The following is a 27,499-nucleotide window of genomic DNA, read 5'->3' on the forward strand; positions in this document are numbered from 1 at the left end:
AAGTTTGAAGAGACAATCATATCAAGTCTTTTTTTTTTTTTAATTCATTTTTCCAAATTATCCCCTCCCTCCCTCCACTCCCTCCCCCCGATGGCAGGTAATCCCATACATTTTACATGTGTTACAATATAACCTAGATACAATCATATCAAGTCTTTATCTTCTCTTTACTACGGCTTCCACTCATGACCCCTTTGTGGCCAAGAAATTTTTAGGTGATACCACGTATGCAGGTAAATAAAATAGGTAGGTACACAGTTAAATATTTACTGATAATAAATCATAATTTCCCAATCCCCATATTCAGTTACAAAACCCTATATGGGATTGCCAACCAAAGTTGAAGAATAAGCTCCAAACTAAACACCCCCATTCCTTCAACTGATCTTCACACAAAAAGATAGGTTCTCCATTCTGTTCCTATTTCTCTGGCTGTCCTTTCTCAAGTGGGTTACTCAGAACTGAAGATAACATTCCCTTTCAATCAAGCATAATATATATTTCATCCTGGACACTATACTTTACTTGCAATCCAATGAAACTCTCAGAACTTTGTCATCATCTGCTGTCTGGTCACATTTCACTCTACCTCCTCATATTTGTGAAGCTGATTTTTGAAATCCAAGAATTTATGTCTCTCCCAAGGTCAAATGTTGTATCCTGATGAAAACTTTTTCTTGATTCTAGCATCTAGAATATTAGTTCTCTCTCCTACATTTAAATAATTTGCATACCTGATTAGCAAGCTACCTCCCCCTTCATTAAAGTCATTGATTTTAAAAAATTAGAATTAGCCTAGAACCCAAGAAAGATCCAGGAAGCACTACACTAAAAACTAACTACCAAGTTAATATCTACTTTTAGGGTCAGGTCAATTAATTCAAAAAACATATATTTTTAAATCTTATTATTATAGGTATCTTAAAAAAAAACAAAAAACACTATTACTGTCATTAATGAATACATCTTATCCTGCCCATACCCAAACAAATATTTTCTTGTAACAAAACTTTAAAAAAAAAAAAAAAAAAGGAAAAAAGGTCAACAAAACCTACCAATATATCAAAGGAGTCTGACAATACAACTGTTTTTCTTTAAAGTAGATGCCTAGCAATATCATCTTGTGGTTAAATGTTCTATCCTAGACCACCTCCTTGTACATTCTACTTCTCTAATAAATTCAAAACGAGAGTTCTTCCCACATATTTTATATTTTTCAGATTTATCAAGCATTGCATTTATTGAGTTGATTTATCCAGATGCTTTTTATTCCAATGTTGAATAATGTCAAAGATTTTTAAAATATCACACATATACTCTGATGTTCCCTCATATATCATGTCATTTTATTTCCTCAATCTTTTTACCTCCTATCACCTACTCTTTTATATCACAATCATACATATTACTGTTCTTCATCACACCATTATCTTCAAGTTTTCTATATTTCCATGATCAGCAAGTCAGAAATTCCTTAATCTGATATAACCTTTAATTATACCCTCTTACCATATCTCACTGTTCCTAAATCTATTCTCTATCCTCACTGTGACCACTAGTCTCTTCACACCTCAGTTCTCAATTTTAGGCCAGCTCTGCTTTGAATGTACTTTCTTCCATTCTCAGTTTTGTCTCTATAGCTAATCAATTCAATTTTATAACCTCCTTTTGAAACCCTGGCCCTCTAATTACCAATCAGCTTAAACAACAACAAACAACAACAACAACAACAACAACAACAACAACAACAACAACAACAAACAACAAAGCAACTGTAGATTATTCCCTAGGATAGGTAGGTGGTGCAGTGGATAGAGCACTAAACATGGAGTCAGAAGATCCCAATCTGGCCTCAGACACTTAATAGCTGTGTGACATTAGACAAGTCATTTTAACCCTATTTGACTCAGTTTCCTCATCTATTACATGCGATAAAGATGGAAATGGCAAACCACTCCAGTGTTTTTGCCAAAAAAAAAAAAAACTCCACCATAAAACCCAAATGGAGTCACAAAGAGTCAAACACAACCAAAAGTGTCTAAACCATATGATTATTCCCATCATCTGCCTCCTCTGCTCCTACTCATGCAATAATCAATAGTGCCAGAGGAAGTTTATTCAATTTGTGTTGGATAAATTCATTAAAAAGTGATGTTAACTAATTTCAGCTAAACTTACATGAAGGTAGGCCAATCCTTTTATTCCTTCCCTCTTTAGTAATTTTTTTTTTCTATTTCCCAGAATAGCTGCTCCAAAGATACTCTCAAGCCTTCCACATCACACTCATGCCTTTTATCCTCTCATCAGAGGTCCTTATCCCATATTGAACTGAGAAAAAGTGAAGTCATTTTCCCTGGACGCCTTCTCCCATAATTTATATTTCCAAATCCCTGACACCCTCTACTCTAGTTTGTGACCAGGCTCACACTCAAAAGACTTGATAAAATTTGTCAGAGTTCAAGGTCTATTGAGAAGCATATCATAATAGACAGAGCATGGTCCTGAGAAGAGCTGAGTTCAAGTCTTTTCTTTTCTTTTTTTTTTTTTTTAATTTTTCAAAATAGTTTTTAATCATGTTTTATGCACAAATTGCTGTACAATCATTTTAATCAGGTGAAAAGTACAAAACCTGGACCATAAAAGCTACAACTTTCAGTAAGACGTATCAAAAGTTTGTTTGGGGTCCAATTAGTGACATCATAAAAGAACATCATTATATAAAACAATCTAAGGCAGGTTCTATTGGCAATGAATAGCTCAACATCAGGACATTTCACCTCCAAATACAAAGCAAAATCCTGAGTGATTTACCCCATTACAATGCAAAAAAGTACATTGAAATGACCTACTAGTAAGTATTCTATAAGTAAATCCAGTATATATTATATAAACATGGTATACATTATACTAAAAATACCTGATAGTTTAGTTTAAACAGTAGTATGGGGTCAGATTCTTTTCCAGCCCATAATAAGTACCAATGAAATAAAGTATACAAAGTCAGATGTGAAGCTATATTTAAAGCATTAATAAACTGTATACATATTGCACTAGATCAATGAACACTTAGGTTTTTCCAAACACTTTTTGATTGCATTTCCCACCACTTACAGAATTAATCAGCTGTGAACATACAGGGGAGTTTCATAGAGCTTCTCAAATACTTCCATGATCATTGGTCCCGGGATTCATATAGGAGTTTGGCTGCCTTATGCATGGCTGCTAACCAGGTGGCTGACTGCTTTTTGTTAGAGTTTGAGTCTTCACTGGCAGTGAACTTCATCTGTGTTACATCCTGAGCCCCTGGTTCCTTGTATTGAAGAAGCATACCAGTAGCTCGAGTATTGCCTCCTCCAGGAGTAAAGCCCTCGGTAAGTATCTGAACAGTTGAAATTTGAGCAATTTCAATTTCATAATGGCTATCTCCATCCAGAAATAGGTATCTCTGATTATTAGAAAGACGACACACCATTAATTCAGATTCTTCTGATGTTCCTAGTGTTACGCAGAAAGTAGCTCCATTCATGAGCACTTTGAGCTGCTTGTCATAAAACTCCATTTCTTTCTGAGACACAAGCACACATTCTGCACACTGTCGTACAGGGTCCACAAAGCACATCCGAGGCAAAGGTACTTTCTTGCTGCAGCATTTATCACAGAAACACTTCCCACAACGGCGACAGTGATGCTTTCTGGTTATGAAGTCAAACTTGATATCACACTGCATACATCTTGGACACTCCTTGTCCGGGACCCACTGCGGTTCGTCGAGGCCAAAGGGGCTGCCGAAGGCCCGGTGCTCGGGGACCATGCGCAGCCCGCTGGGCGAGCGTACTAGTTTTTTGCCATCGCGGCGCAGGGCCGCCCCGCCAGCGGTCGCCACAGACGAGGAGGACATGGCTCCTCCGTCCGGCCCAGAGCTGCCCCAGCGGACAGTTTTCCAACCTTAGCCACCGTGTCCCGTCCCTCAAGTCTTTTCTAAGAAACATAACAGCTGAGTTATTTAGGAAAAGCCACTTAATCTTGCAGTGCTCAGCCAATTCTCCAAGAACTCTTCAGTCTCTTCAGAACTGCTGATTTCTATTGGTATAAGGATCTTTTTCACTAAGAATTCTTACATTAATAGAATCATAATTCCGGTCTCCCTACCCCAAAAAAAAGAAAAGAAAAAGAAACCAAAGACCAGCCCTTGCATACAATCCATGTTGCAATGAAGAAGCAAAAGAAGAGTTAGAAAAATTCATATAAATTCAACTTATTAAATATCAGTAGCTACCAAGGAAATTACTCTAAATCCCACAAGACTATAAGCAAGCTTCATGGTGACAGAAAACATATTTTCCCTCTTCCTTAGCATCAAGTATAATGCTTGTTGTACAGTGTAAGGGCCTATCTGAATGATAAAGAATAAATAAATGAATAGTAAATTCCAGGAAAATTAAACAGATGATTACATTGATGACATTTGCACATCTACAATTATACTAATTTATAGGAAAGAAAATTTCAGTAAACGTTTAAAATAGGAAATCTAGACTCAAACTGTACGACACTGTCTATAGTACTTGTATAGTATACAACAAAGACAATGTAGGGAGGACTAGCAGTTTAAGAGGTACGTAGATATAACTGATGGAGTCACAATTATTTATTACTATATAAATCAACATAAGGGAAGCCTATGATTCCCATGTGTCATTGAGGTATCTAGGGCTAATGATACATGGGCAAGGAGCAGGCATAAAGTCAAATGTTTCTATTTCAACAGGCATTTTGTTTTGTTTTAAGAAACATTTAAGAAAATTCCAAACCAAAAAAACTCTACAAAAGGCCTGGAAACTAAAAGGCTAATTACTTAACTCTATTATCCATTCGAATCTAAAATGTAAATATATACAAATTCACCCCATAAGAAAGCCTTACTGTGCTATAAAGAACCATTATAATTTTTATAATACTTTATAAGGGCTCCTCTTTATAAAGAACCTTTGAATAAGTTTTGTCACATACCCCAAGATCCCCCCGACTTTTTGTGTAGGTAGTAAAATAGCCATCTAATTCTAAATCTCTAAGAGAATGTTGGCTGATAATAGTAAAATGTGCATTGATTATCTGAGGAATCAGTAAGGAAGAAAGTAACAAAATGTCCATACTACTCTGATTTGGAAAAATGCTATTATAATAGTAATAATGTACATATTAAAAGACAGTTTTATCACAATACATTCATAATGAATCACAGCTACTTTAGATTCCTCAAGAATCTTATTTCATTGACATTCTCTAAATTAAAACATATCAAAACCCCTCCAAGCCTTAGGAGATAGTATTTGTGAGTTGTTGGGGGCCAAAGAAGTGCATTCCTTATTGTTCTTCTTTAAGTGACACTTAGAAGGACCCTCAGAAAATACATATAGTCTGCTGCTAGAAATTCACTCAAAATCTTCCCAGATTGGTGTATGCTCTTATAGATGTTGGTAGTATAGTCTTTGAGAAGCCAGTCTTCTCCAGATAAGAATCAAAGAATACTATAAAATGAGCTATACTTACTCTACTTAACAGAAAAACAAACCAAAAAAAGCATCCCAAGCACAGGAGTATGGAAAAGATAAATTGTGGAATGTAAAAGATGAATGAGATCATAGAACAATGAAGGATAGAAGATAAAATAGAATCCTACAAGTGAAAAAGAGCTTAGAGAACACTCTCCTCATTTTATAAATCTGAAAACAAATCTCGAGAAGGGAATTGATTTGCCCATGTTCAGAAAAAAGAGTCAATGGTACAGTTAGAAATGTAATCCTGATCCTCCAATTCTAAGGCCAGTATTCCTTTCACTCCAGCAGGTTGTCAATGGTTGCTAAATTACATTTTATAATCAAAAACTACCTTGGATATTCTAAATTGACAGAAATCTCAGATAATATGCATGTTTTAAAGTTAGCTAATGTAAATCTAAGTATAGAAATTCAAACACATGAAGAGAAACCCCCTAGATTTCTACCAAATGGGATCTGACATGTTCAATTCACATGCTGATGACAATGAACACTTACAGGAAGAAAAAAAAAAATCACTTAAACATAATGACCATCAGAGGGTCTGATTTGTTATTGTTTCATTCTAAATTAAAAATTAAAGAACTAATGGTTCTGCAATGTTTGGGCCCCCAGTTATCTGGCATCTGCTCATCAGTGTTCACTCTGAAACTAGAGTCAATGCTCATGGTTTCAAGTCACTAGTTAGTAACCAAAAGGTCCAATGGGTTGTGGCTCCAGTGGATTCATATGAAAGAGGCCAGAAACAGGGCTGGATAAAACTGTCAAGATTTCCTTTTTGCAAGAACAAAAAACCTTCCACAAAGTGGAAAGCTAAAATGGATATAATTTGCATAATCAGCACTGTCAACCCTCAGTTAAATCATTCAGGAATGGGCAGTCTATTCTTTACAGTAAAGAACCTGCTGGGAGATGATAAAACATTCACATTCTTTTAATGATAAGAATGACTAAAAGGTGTTCTTTTGTGTTATGAGCACACTTCACCACCAAGTCAAGATGACCAGAGTCTGACTTCTGGCTTTGTTATTCACTAGCTCCATAAAGATGGACAAATAAAAGTAACTTTCTCTTAATATGCTTTTCCTTAAATGTAAAAGAATATATTAATATCTGCAACAATGACTCCAAAGCGCACCTCTGACAGATTCTACTTGTGTAAAAAAGTTTTTTAGTATAGACTTTGTGGTAGCTTTTGTGTCTCTGGAATGAGGACTAGTCCAAGTACAGAGATGCATATATAACCAGAATATTGGCCATCAAAGGACAAATTGTCTGCACCACAGCAATTCTTGATAACAATTTACTAAAAGGCTTTGGAAGCATGGAGGGAATATTCACACTGATAAAATAGTAGAAATTTTGAAGTGTTAAACAGCTACTCTACAGAATGGCTGTAAGAAGCATACTTAGTAAACTATGAAGTGTTGTAAGAAATGGGAACCATTATTTAAAATATTTAGGATTTTATGAGTGTATAGCCTTCTGCTATTGGTATATATCATATAATTGGCTTCACTCATCCACCAAAAATCTCATGCATGTTTTCCTATAAATCTTCCATAAAAGTAGACCTGGGTTCAAATCCTAATTCTGCTATTTACTATTTCAAAAACAACACTGGATAATTTCTACTCAATACAAATCTGTTTTAGATGAAGCCCAAACTGAGGGAACTGATGAAATATCACACACTAACTCTATAGACCAGCTGTGTAAAACTTAAGGAATCCAAATAACTCTTCTGTCCCCTGTTCCACCAATAGCTAGGACTTCCCGATCACCTAACAGCTAAATTCTCACAACTGGTTAATATTGATAATTATGGACTTTTTATATAACTTGGTATAATATGTTTTCAGAAACAACCTTTATCAACACAATCAGCTGTTAGTGAAATAATAGAACATCAGACAGGGAACAGAACAATGACACAACTAACTTCTTGATTCTTGTTACGGGATGTGACATTATAAGAGAAGAAAGAACACCAGACTAGAAGTCGAGACCTGGATTCTCATCCTGGTTCTACCTCAAACTCTTAAGACATTTAGGTTTCCCATCTGTAAAATGAAGGACCTCAGAGTACAGAAATTCTAAGATGACCAAAGTTTTAAATGTTAATCTGTTAATCTAATATAGTGGATTAGAGGATCCTAAGACTTAGAGCAAAAGGAGACTTTGGAGGGCATTGAGTCCAAACTTCTCTTTTAAGAGATAAGTAAACCAAGGTCTAGAAAAGTCAAGTGACTACTCAACTAGGAACTAAGCCTCTCATGGGGAAAGACTTTCATATAGTAATAGCTTGACTTAATCAAGGTCACCTGCATTTTCAGGTCCTGTATTTCTTTTCTCTCTCCCTCAACCTCTTTCTCCACCAACCCCTCTTCACGTGTGCACACACACAAACACACATACACATGCATACTGTTTCTCTTTTTCTGGGGATATTGCTCTTCACGCTTCTAGTTCTCATTCTTCCAGGCTCTGAATTTCTAAGAGCTACTTTTGGAGGCAGTGGATGGCAGAGGAATATAAAGTTTAAAAAAGAAAAATTAGATGCTGTCAAATGAGATGCTGGATGTAAAGTACTTGGCAAAATATAAAATGCTATATAAATATAAACTATCTATCATCGTCATCATTGTCATTATCATAATTTTTATTAATCTTTGTATATCTAAGAATCATACTCTCATTCTCTCCTTGATATTATCCTGTCCCACAGGGTATAGAGTGCTTTTACTTATTATGATTATTTCCAATGGAAGAATATGCATTAAGCTAAGACATTTTGATTGCTTTTACAAAAAACTGGTATCAGATTAAAAAGAAAATCTAGCTACAATCAAAATCTTAGACCCTACCCTAAACATGTAGTTCTTTAAACATAGGGATCATACATGCAATCTTAGTTGCCCACAATCTTAAATGATTCAAAAAATTAGTTTTTGCTGAGGCACTGATTCTATGAGTTTATATGTTTTAAGATTAACATAAAAAAATTAGTGGATGGGGGTAGTGAGTTTTGGCTAATCTACAAATTAGCTACATGACCTTGGGTAGGTTGCTTGCCTTCTCTAAAGTTCCTTATAGTTAAACATTTTATTTCCTAATATACTGTGTCTTAATGTACACCTTCTAGGGAGGAGAGATGGGAAGAGAAGAAGGGGGAAATTTATTAAGTGCCTTCCCTGTGCCACGTAATGTGCTAGAAGCTTTGCAAATAATATCTCATTTGATCTTTACAACGACTCTGTATGGTAAGTGCTATTATTGTCCCCAATTTATATTTGAGGAAAATTGAGATAAAGAGATTAAGTGACTTGTCTAGGTTTACACAGTTAGGAGTCCAAGACTGGATTTAAACTCAGATTTTTTTCAACAACAGGACTAGCACTTTATTTCCTGCAGCACCTAGCTATTGTTTGGCTAGACAATTTTCTTGACACCGTACTAAAATATTATAGGGAACACTTTTTAAATCAACTAGCAATCTGGCCATTCTAAATGTGTCATCCTCAAATCTAAAGGGTTGGAAAGCACCATATAAGGAAAAGATTCCAATAGAATTAAACGCCAAAAATAGGAGGGAGTCCCTCTCAAGAGTATTATGTTACTTTAAGCAAAGAAAAAAATCCATCTATATACAACAGCAGAAACCAATTTCAAAGGACTATGATATATATAGCTAGTATATTCAAAAGACTCTTGGTAATTAAAAGTCTGAATTAGTGTAACCTTAGAGAGACTGATTTTGAGGAGAGGCAGTATAAAATACTAGCGAGTCAAAGGGACCTATTCTAAAATTTTGGTTCTGTGAAATCTTCTTTCTTTATAAAATGGGGATACTATTTTAGTACCCATACTATGGAAATGAGCAGATACACCAGCAGATAAACCAAAATTCAAAACTGTATCTGGTTTTGAAATTTGTTTTTTTGCTTGCCTTAATACAAAATATCTGGGGATTTTTTACAAGAGAATTTCACATGAAAGTGACTTCTGAGGTCATCTTGTCCAAACCATAACCAAAGAAATAATTTTCTTTTATGAGGCAATCCATGAAGTTGAAGTTTGTTATTTTTTTGACTACTTCCTCTTCAGTTCTTCTTTTTCTTTTAAATCTTTCTCTCATCCTATGCTATCCTGTTTCCCTGTTATGTTATATATAGCATAATGTATATTAAGAGAAAGAAACTTACATAGTTAAGTCAAAGCTAAGTTAAAGAAAGGCATATGAGTTAAGGCTTAAAAAGTAAAAGTAGTGATAGTGAAAAGTGTGAATGCCAACAAAAGGTATTATCCATCTCAAAACTGATTCAGTCTCCTGATTCTAGATCCTTGACTTGCTGATTCATCCCTAGCCTGAGCTACTTTTTCACATTCTTTCATTGGAAATAGACCCCATTAGTTAATCATTCTATCGTTAAGTACTAGGTATATAAAGCTACAGAATTACACTCAATTCTGAGCAATACAATTTAAGAAAAGCTCATGATAAGCCAGAGAAAGCCAAGGAGGGCAAAAGAAACTGAATTCATTGCACTTTTCTTAGCAGTCTGAAAAAGACAAAACAAAGCAAGATGAAAACTACTTTCAAATATCTGAAGGACTCTTATGTGATAGAGAGACTAGACTTGCTTTTCTTGGTCTCTCTTTGACTTTTGGAGAAAAACTGGCCAGTCAGTCAATTAATACACATATATTAAGTGCTCATAAGAATGTGCTGAATACTACTAAGTGCTGAAAAGCAAAAGATAGTCCCTATTCTCAAGAACAATGGGTGGAAGTTACAAAAAGGCAAATTTATGTTCAAGGATTAGGACTAGTCAACAATTAGGGTTATCCAAAAGAGGAGTAGGTTATCTAGAGAAGTAATAGATTGGCCCCTTTCCTTGGAAGTATTCATGAACAGGAGTGAGTGGATGAACACTTGCCCTGTATGTTACTATGGGGCTTCCTTCCATTTAAGTTTTAGTCTAAATGGATGTTAAGGTCCCTTTCATCTTTCAAATTCTGTGATTCTGTGAAAGGAGAAAATAAAACAAGTCTTTGGTCTCAAAAAGCTTAAATTCTAAAAAATGGAAGGAGGGAACTAGATGCTCCTGCAGAAGCATTAAAAGGAAACTGCATTAGCATTGTTTTGGTCTGGTTTCTGGCTAGATAAAGCAAAAAAGTGCACCTATGAGAACCTGAGGAATCCAGAGATGGAATTCTAATTTTGAGTAACTGGAAATGGTCATATAGAAGAGAGGATTCACAGATGGGAGACTCCAGGAAATGATGTGGTAGTGCTTAATTAGGCAAACAAAAAGACTACTGAAAGAGACTCAAAGTGTGAAAGATTTACAAGGTAAAGAGTGAGAGGGGGGAAAGGGGAATGATGTACTCAGAACTGCTCTTCAGGCAAATCATTTTGTTAGCCATTTGGAGAACAAGTTACAATAGGGAGAGACAAGGCAAAAAGCCAAAGCAGAAGTCCAAGGGAAAGATGAAAACCTAAACTATGGTGGCAGCTGATTGTGTTGGGAATGGAATGTAAATGACTAATACTGTGGAGATAGAAACAACATTTGGTAACTGGTTGGCTAAATGGAGTAAATGAAAGTAGGGAGTAAAGGATGACATCAAGATTATGAACCTGGGTGACTGGAAGGATGATAGTGTCAACACTAAGAAGTCTAAAAAAAGTTAAAAATTTGAAGGGAAAGATGAAGTCTGTTTTGGATGCATTAAGTCTGAGATGCCTAAAGCCCATCCAGTTTAAGTAATCAATAAGCTTTTAATAACATGGGACCAGAGTCCAGGAAAGAGACTATGACTAAATATATAGATCTGGTCATCATTTTTAAAGAAATAATTGAACCTATTTTTAAAGAATAATTGAAAATTGGGGAACAGGGTCGGGAAGAGATTTGGAGGGATATGGGGAAGAAAGGGACTTGTGGAGGATTATAGGTCTAAAATTAGAGAGGGAAGGATAGGAGATGGAGAGATGAAGTGGGGGTTGGCATATATAAGGAGAAGATAAAGTAACAGGGATAGAGTAAAAAAAAGAAGATGAGAGAAAATATTGAGTAAAAATAAGATGAGGGAAATTCACAAATACTAATTAAAACTGAATATGAATGGGATGTTTCTAACATCTCTCTTTGTGGTGACAAACTGGAAATTGCAGAGAGTCCCCCACAACTAAGAATGGCTGAACAAGTTGTGGTATATAGTTATGATGGAATATTACTGTGCTATAAAAAATGATGAACTTATTAATCTTAGAAAGGCATGGAAAGATTTGCACGAAATGATGAAAATCAAAGTAAGCAGAACCAAAAGAACATTGTACATATACAATATTATTTTTTCATGCATTATTTTAAGAATAACTTTGAGCTACTAAGTCATTTTGACTATTATAAATACAAAAATTAAAAACTGAGAACATACAGAGATACTATCTGCATCCAGAAAAAGAATTGATAAATAGAAGCATGTATGGAATAATTTGACATATATGCATATATAGAATAACTTTAGCCATAAACATACATACACACCCCCACACACCCCTATTTATTTCCAATGGTATTTATCTCTGGGAGGGGAGAGGGGAAGAAAGGAAGAAGGAAGGAAAAAAATAGAAAAAAGAAATTTACATTCTAACTTTGCTATATATGTAGAGAGAATAGTAAATAGTACATGATAGATTTACAGTTTCATGTGCAATCATGGTGCATGGTTTGGAAATATTTGTTTTGTTCCCTGAATTGGAAGTCAATGATGTCATTCAGTGAAGGTATAAAGAGAAATGAAAAGAGGGTCCAGGATGAAGCCTTGGAATATACTCTTAGACTCATGCCCAAATTAGATGGTGTGATATGGATGATGAACTATCAAAAGGGAATGAGAAAAAATTATAGAATAGGTAGGAAGATAACTAGTAAAGACATGTCCAGAAAAACAGAGAACAAAGTATAACCAGGAAAAGAGGGTGGTCAACAGTGTCGAATGCAATCAATAAGAGGATTGGGGGGGAAAAGCCATTTTACTCAGTGGTAAAGAGAGTGTTGGCTAGTACCTTTAGAAGAATAATTTCACTTATGAAGTAGAAAATGAGATTGTAAATGATTGAGAATAGAATAAGAAGAAAGTAAGTTAGGGTAAAAAGTAAAGAATATTTTTTGAAGGAATATGACTGAGAAAGGTAAGAGAAATGTAAGCTGATAGTAAGTATGATGGGATGTAATGAAGATTTTTTGAGGATGAAAGCAGAAATTAGTTTATTTTACCAATGTGCTTTTTGAAGCTAGTTATTTTCAGACTACTCATTAGAAGGACAAATACTGAATCTGAAGCTTAAATATTTGAGTCACATAATGAGAAGACCCTGATGTTGGGACAGATTGAAAGAAAAAAAAGTAGGGGGGGGAAGCAAAAGATGAGATGGATGCATAGTGGCTTGAAAGCAATGAACATGAGCTTAGATAGACTTCAGGACATAAGAGGACAGAAAGGCCTGGTAGGCTACGGTACAGAGGAGTAACAAGAGTTGGATATAACTAAATAAATTAACAACAAAAATACTTTCATTTTCTAGGCCTTCTATTTTAATTCATGTCCAGATAACTAACAGAGATCCCATTTATATGTCAGGTAATAATTAGTGCAAAGTTGGCTAGAGGTCAGGAGATCTGGATTCAAGTCTCAACTTCCATAAATTCCTGTGATCTTGGGCAAATCATTGAACTCATTTGAGGCCTAATTATCTTCTCTATAGAAGGGCATAATCCTCATAATATCTTTCTCTTAATAATAATAATAAAAATAAATGATAACATCTAGCACATACATAGCAAATTAAAGTTTACAAAGCACTCTACAAGTGTTATCTCATTTGATTCTCACAACAGTCCAGTGAGAGGTGCTATTATTATCTACATTTTAGAGACAAGGAAACTAAGCCTGAAAAAGGTTAAGCTACTTTCTTGGGGTCACATAGCAAGTAAGTATCTGAGGATTTAATCTCTATCCACTACATCACCTAGTAGCACTGATAACAAGGTGGCTGTGCAGAAAGTATAAAAATAAAAGTGCTATATTTGTGAAGTATTATGATTGTTAGTGACTTTTTACAGAATAACTTAAAGCAGTTGGTAACAATGCTAAACATGAATACAAAAAATATGATTTATTGGTGATAAGTTGTTATGAGAATAGAGTTAGTGGTACTTAGATAAATGTGTATAAGGAAAGAAAAGATATAGAAACAGAAGATTGGAACACATAATAAAAATAACAGCTCAAAAATTCCTGGTTTCACCAGCATAGGATCTCCTTCCATTGATGAAAATCAATGATGATGAAAATTATACCTGGGAGGGCATTATTCTGGCTGCTTCACCAAAAAAATCCATCCCCTGACAGTCCTTGCTTTGGAGACAAACTTCTCATTCGATGTAACACCAGCTTTGTTAACCACTATGTATTCCCTCTCTATGGTCTAATCCTTAAAAACCTTCCAATCTTACAGGATTTAGCAAGGACACATACTACGAAGATAACTGTTAAGCACTCAGGAAAAACACATGCTTAGGATGAGATATCAAAGCAGGATTTTAATAGTTCCCATTACTATAGTACTTTCCTTAATATAACCCTGGGAAGTTTAAAAAAAATAGTACAAGCATCGTTAATACTATTTTCCTAAAGGAATAGAATAGAAAAGGAAAATTATTTTCTTTAAGCCAAATGATTAAGTATTAGGACCAGGACTCAAGGACAGATCTTCAGATTTAATGGGAAGAGATTCCTATACTCCAGTGAATTAACTCCATACAAGGGGAAATAAAGAAAGGATTATGGCTGAATAGATAGGATGGGTTGGCTACTCAAATGAATTTGTGACACATTTCAGTAATTATTTCAAATGACTCAGATCACAAATGCAAGCACATTTGCTGAACCCATAAAATTTTGTCCTATCCTCTTAAAAGTTCACCATAGAGAATATACCTAACAAGTCAGAGGTCTTCCTAATATATCCTGACTTGCAAAGATACTACAGTGCATTCTAGCAGTCCATCTGCCATTCTTTCCTCTTGCCACATGGTTGACCCATCTCATCTTTCTGTTATATAATTCCTTAGTGATACCTTTTACTCCTGTTCTTTAATGTTCTCATGGGCTATATGTAACAGCCTGCTCATATCCACCAAGCATCTTTCCATTGCTATACATGTGATGCTCATTTTTAATTCTTCAAAGACAGTTATCTTCTATGCCTCACTGTTACCAAGCAATAGCAACAAAATGTTAATATTGAAAAGGTGGACCATTGCCTTTGGAGAAAGTTGAAGACAATTTTCCAATTTTCCAAAAGCTTTACAGTCTCTCTCTGCCTCATATTAAATGCTGGATCCATAGCTGTACTATCTGTTCCAGATACACATATTATTAGACAAGTTCTACACAGTGATGATCCAAATGCATGAAAATCTAGGAGTATACATTCTTACTTCACTTGAACTTATATATTTGGAAAGACATCCCAAACTTCTTTGAGTAATCGTGGATCTCCTCAGCTCAATGTTACCCACAAAGAGGTCTTCCAGATACCTCACTATCTGGGAAGACTTGATCTTTGAACTAAATTCCTCACTATATGTCATTTACCCCAATGATGAATATGTTTGGCAAGTAAAATCTTTTTTTTTTTTATGTCATCTGATGTTTATTTTCAGGTCAATAAGCAGGGCTATTTCTGTTGGTATTTTTTCCAAAGAATTGTAAATTATTTTTTTGTATAGCTGGCAGAGACCTTATTGTAAAAGAGTCTATAAAGCAGTAGCGGTTTTTTTTTCCTCCCAAATCAAATGGTTTTTCCTCAATAATTATCAAACAATAAATGAGATTTAATATTCTCAATATCTTTCAATTATGAAATGGTAGATATGGTACATTGCTGCGTATCATTTACAAAGGCCTAGTTATTACTTACTAATAATCCATATCAAGGATATCTTCAAATCACATATAGATGATGTTCATAAAGTATTTGTAAAGATAGGAAGTATGGATACAGGTCAATGATAACTAATGTTCTATTGCCTGCTATTTGGAGGGATTTAATAAGATCCAGGATTTTCTTCCATTCCTTTACTATTTCCCACCCTTTGAATACAATGTATATTATTCCTTTGATACTCTCAACTGTACCACTTCCAGCCCAAATCATCTCCATCTCTCTCTCTCTCTCTCTCTCTCTCTCTCTCTCTCTCTCTCTCTCTCTCTCTCTCTCTCTCTCTCTCTCTGTGTGTATGTATGTGTATAAACACACACACACACACACACACACACACACACACACACACATAAAATGTATATACTTGTTCTAATTTAGCTCCAGTTCATATCTTTGTTCTCTTTAGTGACTGTTCTTTCTATATCATAAGTCATGTGGTGTCATGGGTCAGATGAGATAAAATTAAAGGAGTCTCTTCACAAAAGCTAAAGATTATCAAATGGTACTGCCAAGTACTTGAAATAATCTGTCATCGAATACATGTTTTAACATCAAAACTTTTAAAATATAATTTTGACCTTATTTGGACGTTTGAAAATATAAATACTTTGACAAATACGGATATATGTTTAAATGGATTGTACATGTATAACCTATGTCAGACTGCTTGCTGTATTGGGGAAAGGAGAAGTATAAGAGGAAGGAAGAATAATTTGGGACACAAAATCTTACAAAAATGAATGCTAAAAACTATCTTTACATATATTTGAAAAATAAGGTAAAATTGAGAAAAAATAAATAAAAGGAATTGAACAAAAAAAAGAAAGAAAATATAAATGTTTCACAAAAATTAAGAATCCTGATAAAAATTGGCAACATTGCACTATGAGGTAAAGTGAGAGAGGCTATGAAAATTATGAAGGAAACTGTTCATATAAAGAGTTCACTTAAACAATAACTCGATGTAAGGAACATTAAAGGAAGCTGCAGAAGTAGAAAGAGCCCTGGGGTTAGGAGAATGTTCAAATTGATGCTGCCCCTTATCATATATTTGACTTCAGACAAATCACTTCATTTCACTGGGCTTGAATTTTCACATCCATAAAAACTGGCAATTTGCTTTTTTTCAGTAGGGAAGTAAGGGAAGCAATATGCAGAATGTTGTATACACTATGAATTAAGGAAATAATTTGATTAATTCTTTACTTTATCAGTGCTGGAGTATGTGGCAGGACACATCTGGAAATGACTGTGATATAAAAACAAAAGATGTGGATAATGCTTATAATAAAATAAGCAGGTTTAATTCAAATATTTCTAAGGTTCATTCCATTTCTGACTATAATCTCTTTCCTTTGAAATGGGAAGAACAATGTAATAAAAATGAGAGAAAAAATATATACCAGTGGTCGTAAAGTATTTAAATAATAACTAAAAGATCCTATGCATTTTTAAAAAAAATTAGTATCTACAGAAGTTTAAAGATAAAAGATGAACGAATTACACAGGATGAGAAATCATGGTAGTGGTATACGATTGATATAAGCACTAAATGTTGAGGCTCAGTCAAATGACAAATTCACAATGGCCATTCTCTTTGGACAATGTCCCCCTCCTTCCTATAGCCAACTAACTCTTTTGGGGGTGCTCAATTCCTCCTCTATGGATTTAGCCTGGTAGTCAATGGAATACATCCACTTCATGACATATTCCTTTAATGGATTCTTCCAAATTCCTTTCCTTGGTAACTCCATTGCTCTCCCAATACTATTTCATATTTACAATTCTTGGTATCTATTGTATCTCTCCATTTTGTCTGTAATCTCTTCTCCTAAATAAAGCTACCTTTTGCCAAAGGAAATGGCTACTGTGACTCCTTCACTTGACTGAACTCCAACATTTGTTGCCCAAGTCCTGATCAATTTAACTCTTTGGTGCTAAACCCTCAAACACATCAGTGATATGAGCTATGTCAATAGAGAGAGTATCCAAAAAGATTAATTCAAGTATATTTTAGAAAAAACAGTGAGTTTAGTGTCAAAATCTTTATAAATTTAGGAAAATAATTTCTCCCCTCCAGGACTCAGTTTACTTACTTGAGAAAAAAAGAAAAAGAAAAGAAAAGGAGATAGAAGTGAGAAGTGGGGAAGGGAGGGAAGAAAGAGAGGAGGAAAAGGAAAGGAAGAAGAGGAAAGAAAAGGGAGGGGAAGGGAAAGTAGAAGAAAAAGAAGAAAGGGGAAAAAGGGAAGAGAAGGAAAAAGGGAAAAGTAAGGAGAGGAAAGGAGAAGGGGAAAGGGAAAAGAAAGAGAATGGAGTGGAGTAAGGAACAGATCAGCTTTAGCACTATGACATTAAGAACTAAACCCCATTTGTTTATTCCTGGATGAACAGAACTGTAACAATATAATACTAACATCACAGTTGAAAGAGAAAAGCTTTAAATTCACTACAGATATTTGCTTTGTCTAAACTCCTGACAATTTATCATCACTGCCTAACATGACAATATACCCAACTCCTTTCTGTAAACTTCACTACTTTGCTCCAAATCCAGTTTGTCTACTGCTATCTTACTTCATCTTAGGATACTTGCACCCTGAGAAAAGTCAAATAAAGAAACTGAAGAAAAACCAAATAGAGAAAAAATACCAGTTAAAAGGCCTAGGAATGAGTTATTAATATCTATGTCTTATTCTTTCTCCTAAATAGTGAAGCTTTCTGAGTGCTGTGACAATACCTGAATATCTGAATCTTACATAGAGAAAACATAAGATAAAAATTTGTCAGAAAGAAAATGAACTCATATCTATATCTATCTATATATATTCTTATTTAATGAAATCTTGATGAGTGCAAAGATCTTACAACAAAAACCTCACAACAGATTAGCAACATCTAAACAGTACCTGTTTCTACAGTATTTTAATGTTTACAAAGCAATTTCCCCATGAACAATCTGAAAGACAGATCATGCCAGTATTATTCTTATCTTTCAGAAAACAGAACTGAACCTTGGAGAAGATAAGCGACTTGAATAATTAGTAAGTCGTATGTGTTTACTATGGCTATTTAGAGAATGACCAAGAAGAAAATTTGATAGCAAACGGAAGAGGAAAAGAAAGTGAATTACTTGAGCTTGGGTTCTCGTCCTTCACTTGTATACTGCCAGCAGATTAGGCCGATTAGGTCATGCACCTTGGCATGTGCTATGGTCACAACTGTCATTGGTAGCAGTCTGTCTTGGCTTGTGTGCAGTGGGAGGTAGACATCAATTTTTTTGGTTGCAGTGGTCCCTACATGACCCTGTGGACAAAAGATACCATGTTAGATATATTTGTTAAAATCAAGAACCACATAACAATCATTCCCAATACCAGTTTTCAGCCACTATCAAAAAGTATGTGTTTTTTACATTACAGGCTAAAACAAAATTGAATGAAAACACACATATACACACACACATTCTACATCAAAATTTTCTGATTGGTTCCCAATGACTGTTTTATTCTGTTTTAATTCTGAATATTCTCTTTAGTACCACATAGTATAAAGTGGCAAAGGAAGGAGGAAGATGCATAGGAAAGAGGGGAAAAATAAAAGGTAGCAAACTTTTAAGCAAATTAATCTAGTTCCTAAAGCCTGAATTTTTACACACATACTCTTTTAAAGAAAGCATTTACATATAGGTAAAACAACAACAAAATTTACAGTAGTAACAAATCTACAAACAACCTATATTCCAAAAATTGAGGAATACCTGAATACAATTGTAGCATATTTACAAAATGGAATTTTATTGAGTCCTTAGTACACATTTTTTAATAGTCACTCTACCCTTCTTCCTCTTTAGAACTTAATGAGATGAAATTGAATTAGAATAAGAATAAATAGAAAAGCCTGTACTTGAATTGAAAAGGCAATTCACAAGTGCAAGATGGGAGAGGAATAGTTAGACAGTTGATCTAAAAAAGATTTGTACTAAAGGCTCAATATGAACCTATACTTGAATGGTACAGAAAACTAATGTGATCTTTGGCTACATTTAAGAAAGGTGAAGTTTATGACAAGAGCTTTGTCAAAACGAACAACTTTGAAATCTTGAAGAACTCTTATCAATGAAAGAACCAATCATGATTCCAAGGACCAATGAGCAAGAACAAGAGAAAGATTATGAACACAAGGAACAGAATGAGATATATTTCTGGACATGGCCAATGTAGGAATTTGTTTTGGCTGACTCTACATATTTGGTACAAGGGTTTTGTTTTTCCTTCTTTCTCAATGGGGAAGGGAGGAAGGGAGATGAGAGAGAGAAAAAAAAAAAAGCATTTCTTCATTGAAAAATATTTAATTAAAAAATCCCAAAGTGTAGGAATCCTTATTCTAGGAATATGAAAGTTATAGTCTTAGTATACCTTTACCCAATTTAGACTATATATATAGTATTTTTTTCACTTCTGGTTAAAATATTGATTTCCTAAATTACCTATGTATCAGCCCTGTTAAATAAACCTTTCCTCTTTTCTCACTAGAATTCTGCTCACATCTTCAAAACTATATACATATACATATTTTTTTATTTTATATATCTTCATTTTTTAGACCGGATTCTTATATAAATAACCTTGATAGGTTTTCTTCTTACACATTATGCCATTTTCTTTTACTTAATTGGATGGTTCAATCCATCCCCATTTACATTTGTCATTAAGAATGTGTTTTCCAGGGGCAGCTTGGTGGAGCAATGGATAGAGCACCAGCCTTGAATTCAGGAGGACCCAAGTTCAAATCTGGTCTCAGACACTTAACACTTCCTAGCTGTGTGACCCTGGGCAAGTCACTTAAATCCAACCTGGGGGGGGGGGGAGATATGTTTTCCATACTTTTCATACAAAAAAAATCAGATCTAAACAATAGGAAACCTATCAACTGCTCATGGGTAAGCCAAACTAAATAATATAAATGACAATTCTACCTAAATTAATCTTATCAGTGTCATGCTAATCAAACTGCCAAAAAATCATTTCATAGAGCTAGAAAAAATACCAAAATTCATCCAGAAGAACAAAACAAGAACATCAAGGGAATTAACGAAAAAAAATGCAAAAGAAGATAGTCTAAGCTGTACCAGACCTAAAATTATAAAGCAGGCAGTCATCAAAACCTTTTGGTACTGCCTAAGAAATAGTGGTTGATCAATGGCATAGGTTAGGTATACAAGACATAACAGTCAAAAACTATAAGTAATCTATAGTTTGATAAAGCCAAAGACTCCAGCTTTTGGGATACCAACCCACTATTTGACAAAAATTGTTGGAAAAAATTGGAAAATAGTATGGCAAAAAAAAAAAAAAAAAAAGACTAACATCTCACACCTTATACCAAAATATGGTTAAAATTAGTTCATGATTTAGATATAAATGGGGATACTATGAGCAAATTAGGAGAAAAAGGGAGAGTTTACCTGTCAGGTTTTTGGAAAAGGAGTCAAATTTATAAAAATACAAGTTATTCCCCAAATGACAAATAGTAAAAGGATATGAAGAGAAATTTTGGGGGGAAGAAAAAAACCACTCTAAATCACTATTCACTGGGAGATAAGGTAGGGAGAGAAAAACATTTTTGGAATTTAAAGTCTTATAAATATAAATGTTGAGGAGCAGAGACAGCACAGTAGTTAGAGTACCAACCCTGGAGTCAGAAGAACTTGAACTCAAATACAGCCTCAGACACTTAACATTTATTAGCTACGTGACTCTGGTCAAGATATTTAACCCCAATTGCCTCTCAATACCCCCTCCCCCCAAGTGAATGTTGAAAACTTTCTTTACATATAGTTGGAAAAATAAACACTATTGAGATAGATTAAATGAAAGAGAAAAAAAGAATATTTTCCTTTATTTTGTGTGTTATATGTTATTATTCTGTCTCCTTTTAGTCAGTAGTTTTGGTATTATGATTAGTTTTGCTTATAACATTCATGCCATTCTATTCTCACAAATTTTCCCCAACTGTACTTATTTTTAACTTTTTTAATTATTTAGGATTAATTCTCTTTTTTCTGTTAGGTTTTAGTTCAAAATTTCCTTTCCCTGGATTTCCATTGTTCGAGTCTCTTTAATTTTTTGGGGGGAGGGGGGAAGGGAAGAGGGGGAAAAGAAAGAACACTTCCTTTCAAGATGTTTCTCTTTAATTTGCCCTTCCCTTTTTTCCTTTTCTTTTACTCAATTCTGAATTCTCTAATCTATGAACATACCTATGCTGAATTTTTCATTTCTTGCAGAAATTCTAGAGCTTGTGCAAAATTTATAATTTTTTTTTGAGATTTTGTTTATAAATGATATGGGTCATATTATTGTTTTCTAAGTGGTCTGTATAATATTTCATTTTTTCCACTTACCCATTTTTCAAGCTTTTTCATGAATTCAAATTTTGTGTTGGGTCCAGGCACCATGCACTTCTGGAAATAATGGTAGAGTCTTCTTTATTATTGTTTTGTATTGTCTGGGTAATGAGCATTGTGTTCTTTAATGACCTTGAAAGCAGCTGAACAGAGCGCTGCTCCTTGGTGATTGACAGTGATATAATATAGAGTTCATCATGAGAGTACCTTCAAATCCAAGATCTGCAGGCTTCTGATGCAACTCTCAAGTCAGAGGAACACAGTTTCAATTATTCTAGGTTAGAACCTGGTCTAGGATCTGTTTTTGTCCCATGCTGGCACATAGCTTCAACTTCTAAGCATACTAAGTCATCTAGCTAGAAGGATTTCATAAGATTTACTCTGATGTCAATCTTTTCTAATCCCGCTCCCCCCAAGTCTAATCTAGTCTTTATGAAGTCTAACCTAGCAAAAATATATTTGCTATGGTTTCTTGTAAGAGTTCTTGATCCTTTCATCTAGTGCCGTTCTTTGAATTTTTGCCACAGTAACTGTGAGAACAAATGATTATATAGCTTCTATTCCTTATGTTATTTTGAGAATTAGCTTATTTTGTTCCTTTCTTCAATCCTGCTGCTCTTCCGCAGGAGTTTAATCTTCATTATAGCCAAACTTTGAAGGATACTGTGAGATGCAGTTTAAGCTATAAATTTTAAAAATTTATTATTATGTGTATAGACACACACATATGTGTGTATGTGCATACACATATGCATTTTAAAACATACTATTTAATTCTCTTTCATTTCTTATGAACAATAAAAAAGAAAATCCAAAAACCCTAGATTATCTATATTGATGTTTCTTTAAAGGTGAAAATATATTTCCTGGCTTCTTGCAAAATTTATTATTTACCACTGAAAGTATACAATTTAACCACTGCATATAGTTTGAAAAGTAAAATTTTTATCTGGTGGTGACCTGCATGTTCATAAGATCAGTTTTCCTTTTTTATTAGCAGGATCATATATCTCTTAAGTAGAAAGAACCTACTATGCCATTTAGTCTAATCCCCTAATTTTATAGATGAGGAAACTGACTCAGGCTAAGCAATTTGCCTCGGACCACATAACTGGAGTCTCAGATAATATATATTTTTTTAATTTAGAATTTTTTCCCACAGTATATATGCATGAGTAATTTTTTTTAATAATATTATCCCTTGTATTCATTTTTCCAAATTATCCCCCCCTTCCTTCCACTCCCTCCCCACGATGACAGGCAATCCCATACATTTTACATGTGTTACAATATAACCTAGATACAATATATGTGTGTAAATCCCATTTTCTTGTTGCACATTAAGTATTAGATTCCGAAGGTATAAGTAACCTGGGCAGATAGACAGTAGTGCTAACAGTTTACATTCACTTCCTAGTGTTCCTTCTCTGGGTGTAGCTGTTTCTGTCCATCATTGATCAACTGGAAGTGAGTTGGATCTTCTTTATGTTGAAGATATCCACTTCCATCAGAATACCTCTTTATACAGCATTGAAGTGTACAATGATCTTCTGGTTTTATTCAGATAATATTTTAATCCATGTCCCTCCAAGTCCAATGCCCTATCCCTTATGCTAAACTGTCTCATGAATTTAAAAGTTCTGGGCAATTTTCTTGTGTGTGTATATATATATATATATATATATATATATATACATATATATATATGTGATCCTTGAATTATCCTTAAGGACTCTGTCTTCAAAGGCAATTGTTTTGGCTTGCACAGAATTCATGTGATCTTTTCAAGTTGTCTGTTTTCTTCTGTGAAATTTCCTTTAACTTTTTACTTTATGTTCCAATTCTATTCTCTCTTCTCTCAAAGTATTTCTTCTTTCTTGAAATTATCTATGTTTTAAATTTTAAAAAATGTTCTTTGTAATTTTAAATTTTAGAAATAGGGCTCTGATTTCTTATCTAACATAATTCCTAACACATTTCTCTTTGAAACCCTTTTGAAGTTTTGCACCATTGATTTGTGATTTTTGAGGAATCTCCAGAATTCTTTTATCTGAGAATTATGCTTCTTTTTTTTTCATAGTATAATATTTCTTTCTAGTATTCTACTCTTAACTTTTTACTTATTTTTTCCCAGTCTTTAAATGCTCTTTTTGTTGTTGTTGTTGTTGTTGCTTTACACTGCTTGTAAACTAGATTTTCTATCCTTCTGATCCTTTCACTGCATTATTAGTTACTGCATGACAGCTAACTATCATGGATTTGTCTTCATATTTTGGCTTTTCCCATTGTTCTACAGACACCTGGAAGCTCCTCACGAATGTGTGGAGGCCCAGCCTGAATCCCTGACATGGAAAACATTTCTGGGATAGAAGGATGATCCCAGAAAGTTTGGAGTCATTGGTGAAGGGAGTAGGGGGCAAGCAGAAACTGAGAGGTCCAATCTGAAGCTTGACTTCAAACACAAATCTACAAAGTTGAGGATTGAAGCCAAACAGTTATAGATTTAAACTCTCTGATATGATGACTTCATGATATTTTTTTTCCTTTTTTTAAAATTAATTTTATAATTATACATTTTATGACAGTATATATGCATGAGTAATTTTTTTATAACATTATCCCTTGTATTCATTTTTCCAGGAGTTTTTCCTCCTTCCTTCAATTCTCTCCCCTAGATGACAGGCAATCTCATACATTTTACATGTGTTACAGTATAACCTAGATATAATATATGTGTGTAAATACCATTTTCTTGTTGCATGTTAAGTATTAGATTCCGAAGGTAGAAGTAACCTGGGTAGATAGACAGTAGTGCTAATATTTTACATTCAATTCCCAGTGTTCCTTCTCTGGGTGTAGTTGTGTCTGTCCATCATTGATCAGCTGGAAGTGAGTTGGATCTTCTTTATGTTGAAGATATCCACTTCCATCAGAATACATCTTCATACACTATTGTTGTTGAAGTGTATAGTGATCTTCTGGTTCTGCTCATTTCACTCAGCATCAGTTCATGCAAGTCCCTCCAAGCCTTTCTAAATTCATCCTGCTGGTCATTTCTTAAAGAGCAATAATATTCCATAGCCTTCATATACCATAATTTACCCAACCATTCTCCAATTGATGGACATCCATTCATCTTCCAGTTTCTAGCCACTACGAAAAGAGCTGCTACAAACATTTTGGCACATATAGGCCTCTTTCCCCTCTTTAGTATTTCTTTGGGATATAAACCCAGTAGTAGCACTGCTGAATCAAAGGGTATGCAGTTTGATAACTTTTTGCGCATAGTTCCAGACTGCTCTCCAAAATGGCCAGATTCTTTCACAACTTCACCAACAATGTATTAGTGTCCCAGTTTTCCCACATTTCCTCCAACATTCATCATTATTTGTTCCTGTCATCTTAGCTAATCTGACAGGCGTGTAATGATATCTCAGAGTTGTCTTAATTTGCATTTCTCTGATCAGTAGTGATTTGGAACACTCTTTCATATGAGTGAATATAGTTTCAATTTCATTATCTGAGAATTGTCTGTTCATATCCTTTGACCATTTATCAACTGGAGAATGGCTGAATTTCTTATAAATTATGATCAATTCTCTATATATTTTGGAAATGAGACCTTTATCAGAATCTTTAACTATAAAAATATTTTCCCAATTAGTTACTTCGCTTCTAATCTTGTTTGAATTAGTATTATTTGCACAGAAACTTTTTAGTTTGATGTAATCAAAATCTTCTATTTTGTGATCAATAATGATCTCTAGTTCTCCTCTAGTCATAAATTCCTTCCTCCTCCATAGGTCTGAGAGGTAGACTATCCTCTGTTCCTCTAATCTATTTATGATCTCATTCTTTATGCCTAAATCATGGACCCATTTTGATCTTATCTTGGTATATGGTGTTAAGTGTGGATCCATATCTAATTTCTGCCATACTAATTTCCAGTTTTCCCAACAGTTTTTTTCAAATAATGAATTATTATCCCTAATGTTGATATCTTTGGGTTTATCAAACACTAGATTCCTTTAGTTGTACCCTTTTTTGTCCTTTGTACCGAATCTGTTCCACGGATCAACTGGTCTATTTCTTAGCCAATACCAAATGGTTTTGATGACTGCTGCTTTATAATATAGTTTTAGATGAGGTATACCTAGACCACCTTCATCTGACTTTTTTCATTAATTCCCTTGAAATTCTCAATCTTTTATTCTTCCATATGAACTTTGTTGTTATTTTTTCTAAGTCATTAAAATAGTTTCTTGGGAGTCTGATTGGTATAGCACTAAATAAATAGATTAGTTTGGGGAGTATTGTCATCTTTATTATATTCGCTTGGCCTATCCACGAGCACTGGATGTCTTTCCAATTATTTAAATCTAACTTTATTTCTGTGGCAAGTGTTTCACAATTTTGCTCATATAATTCCTGACTTTTCTTTGGTAGATGGATTCCCAAATATTTTATACACTCAACATTTGTATGGAATGGAATTTCTCTTTGTATCTCTTGCTGTTGCATTTTGTTGGTGATGAATAAAAATGCTGAGGATTTATGTGGATTTATTTTGTATCCAGCAACTTTGCTAAAGTTGTGAATTATTTCTAGTAGCTTTTTAGCAGAGTCTTTGGGGTTTTCTAAGTATACCATCATATCATCTGCAAAGAGTGACAGTTTGATTTCCTCATTACCTACTCTTATTCCTTTAATCTCTTTCTCGACTCTTATTGCCGAGGCTAACATTTCTAATACAATATTGAACAGTAATGGTGGTAGTGGGCAACCTTGTTTCACTCCTGATTTTACTGGGAAAGGTTCCAGTTTATCTCTATTGCATATTATGCTTATTGACGGTCGTAAATATATGCTCCTGATTATTCTAAGGAATAGTCCATTTATTCCTATACTCTCAAGTGTTTTTAGTAAGAATGGATGTTGGATTTTATCAAATGCTTTTTCTGCATCTATTGAGATGATCATATGGTTTTTATTAATTTGATTATTAATATGGTCAATTATACTAATAGTTTTCCTAATATTAAACCAGCCCTGCATTCCTGGTATAAATCCTACTTGATCATAGTGTATTATTCTGGGGATGATTTTCTGAAGTCTTTTTGCTAATATCTTATTTAAGATTTTAGCATCAATATTCATTAAGGAAATTGGTCTATAGTTTTCTTTCTCAGTTTTCAATCTACCTGGTTTAGGTATCAGTACCATGTCTGTGTCATAAAAGGAGTTTGGCAGGACTCCTTCATCCCCTATTTTTTCAAATAGTTTATATAACATTGGGGCTAGTTGTTCTTTAAATGTTTGGTATAATTCACCTGTAAATCCATCTGGCCCTGGGGATTTTTTCCTGGGGAGTTGATTAATAGCTTGTTCTATTTCTTTTTCTGAAATGGAACTATTTAAGCAATTTATCTCCTCCTCTGTTAATCTAGGAAGCCTATAATTTTGGAGGAAGTCATCCATTTCACTTAAGTTATCAAATTTATTTGCATAAAGTTGGGC

General features: G+C 34.2%; 2 protein-coding genes across 11 annotated transcripts in view; both read right to left on the reverse strand.

The window, feature by feature from the left end:
* Nucleotides 1–27,499, reverse strand: part of MAPKAP1 (MAPK associated protein 1) — a 332,422-nt gene that overhangs the window by 156,233 nt on the left and 148,690 nt on the right. For all 10 annotated transcript variants that reach the window (XM_074293097.1, XM_074293095.1, XM_074293096.1 and 7 more), the window contains one exon: nt 18,710–18,882. In XM_074293097.1, coding sequence (XP_074149198.1) covers nt 18,710–18,882 — 173 coding nt within the window. The remainder of the gene's footprint in view (nt 1–18,709; nt 18,883–27,499) is intronic.
* On the reverse strand, nt 2,525–3,979 carry LOC141557439 (zinc finger FYVE domain-containing protein 21-like). The gene has a single exon (XM_074293102.1). It carries the CDS (start codon nt 3,896–3,898, stop codon nt 3,173–3,175), a length of 726 nt encoding a protein of 241 aa, XP_074149203.1. The 5' UTR covers nt 3,899–3,979; the 3' UTR covers nt 2,525–3,172.

This window comes from Sminthopsis crassicaudata, chromosome 2 (assembly GCF_048593235.1).
Source record: "Sminthopsis crassicaudata isolate SCR6 chromosome 2, ASM4859323v1, whole genome shotgun sequence".
In the NCBI taxonomy this organism is placed as follows: Eukaryota; Metazoa; Chordata; class Mammalia; order Dasyuromorphia; family Dasyuridae; genus Sminthopsis; species Sminthopsis crassicaudata.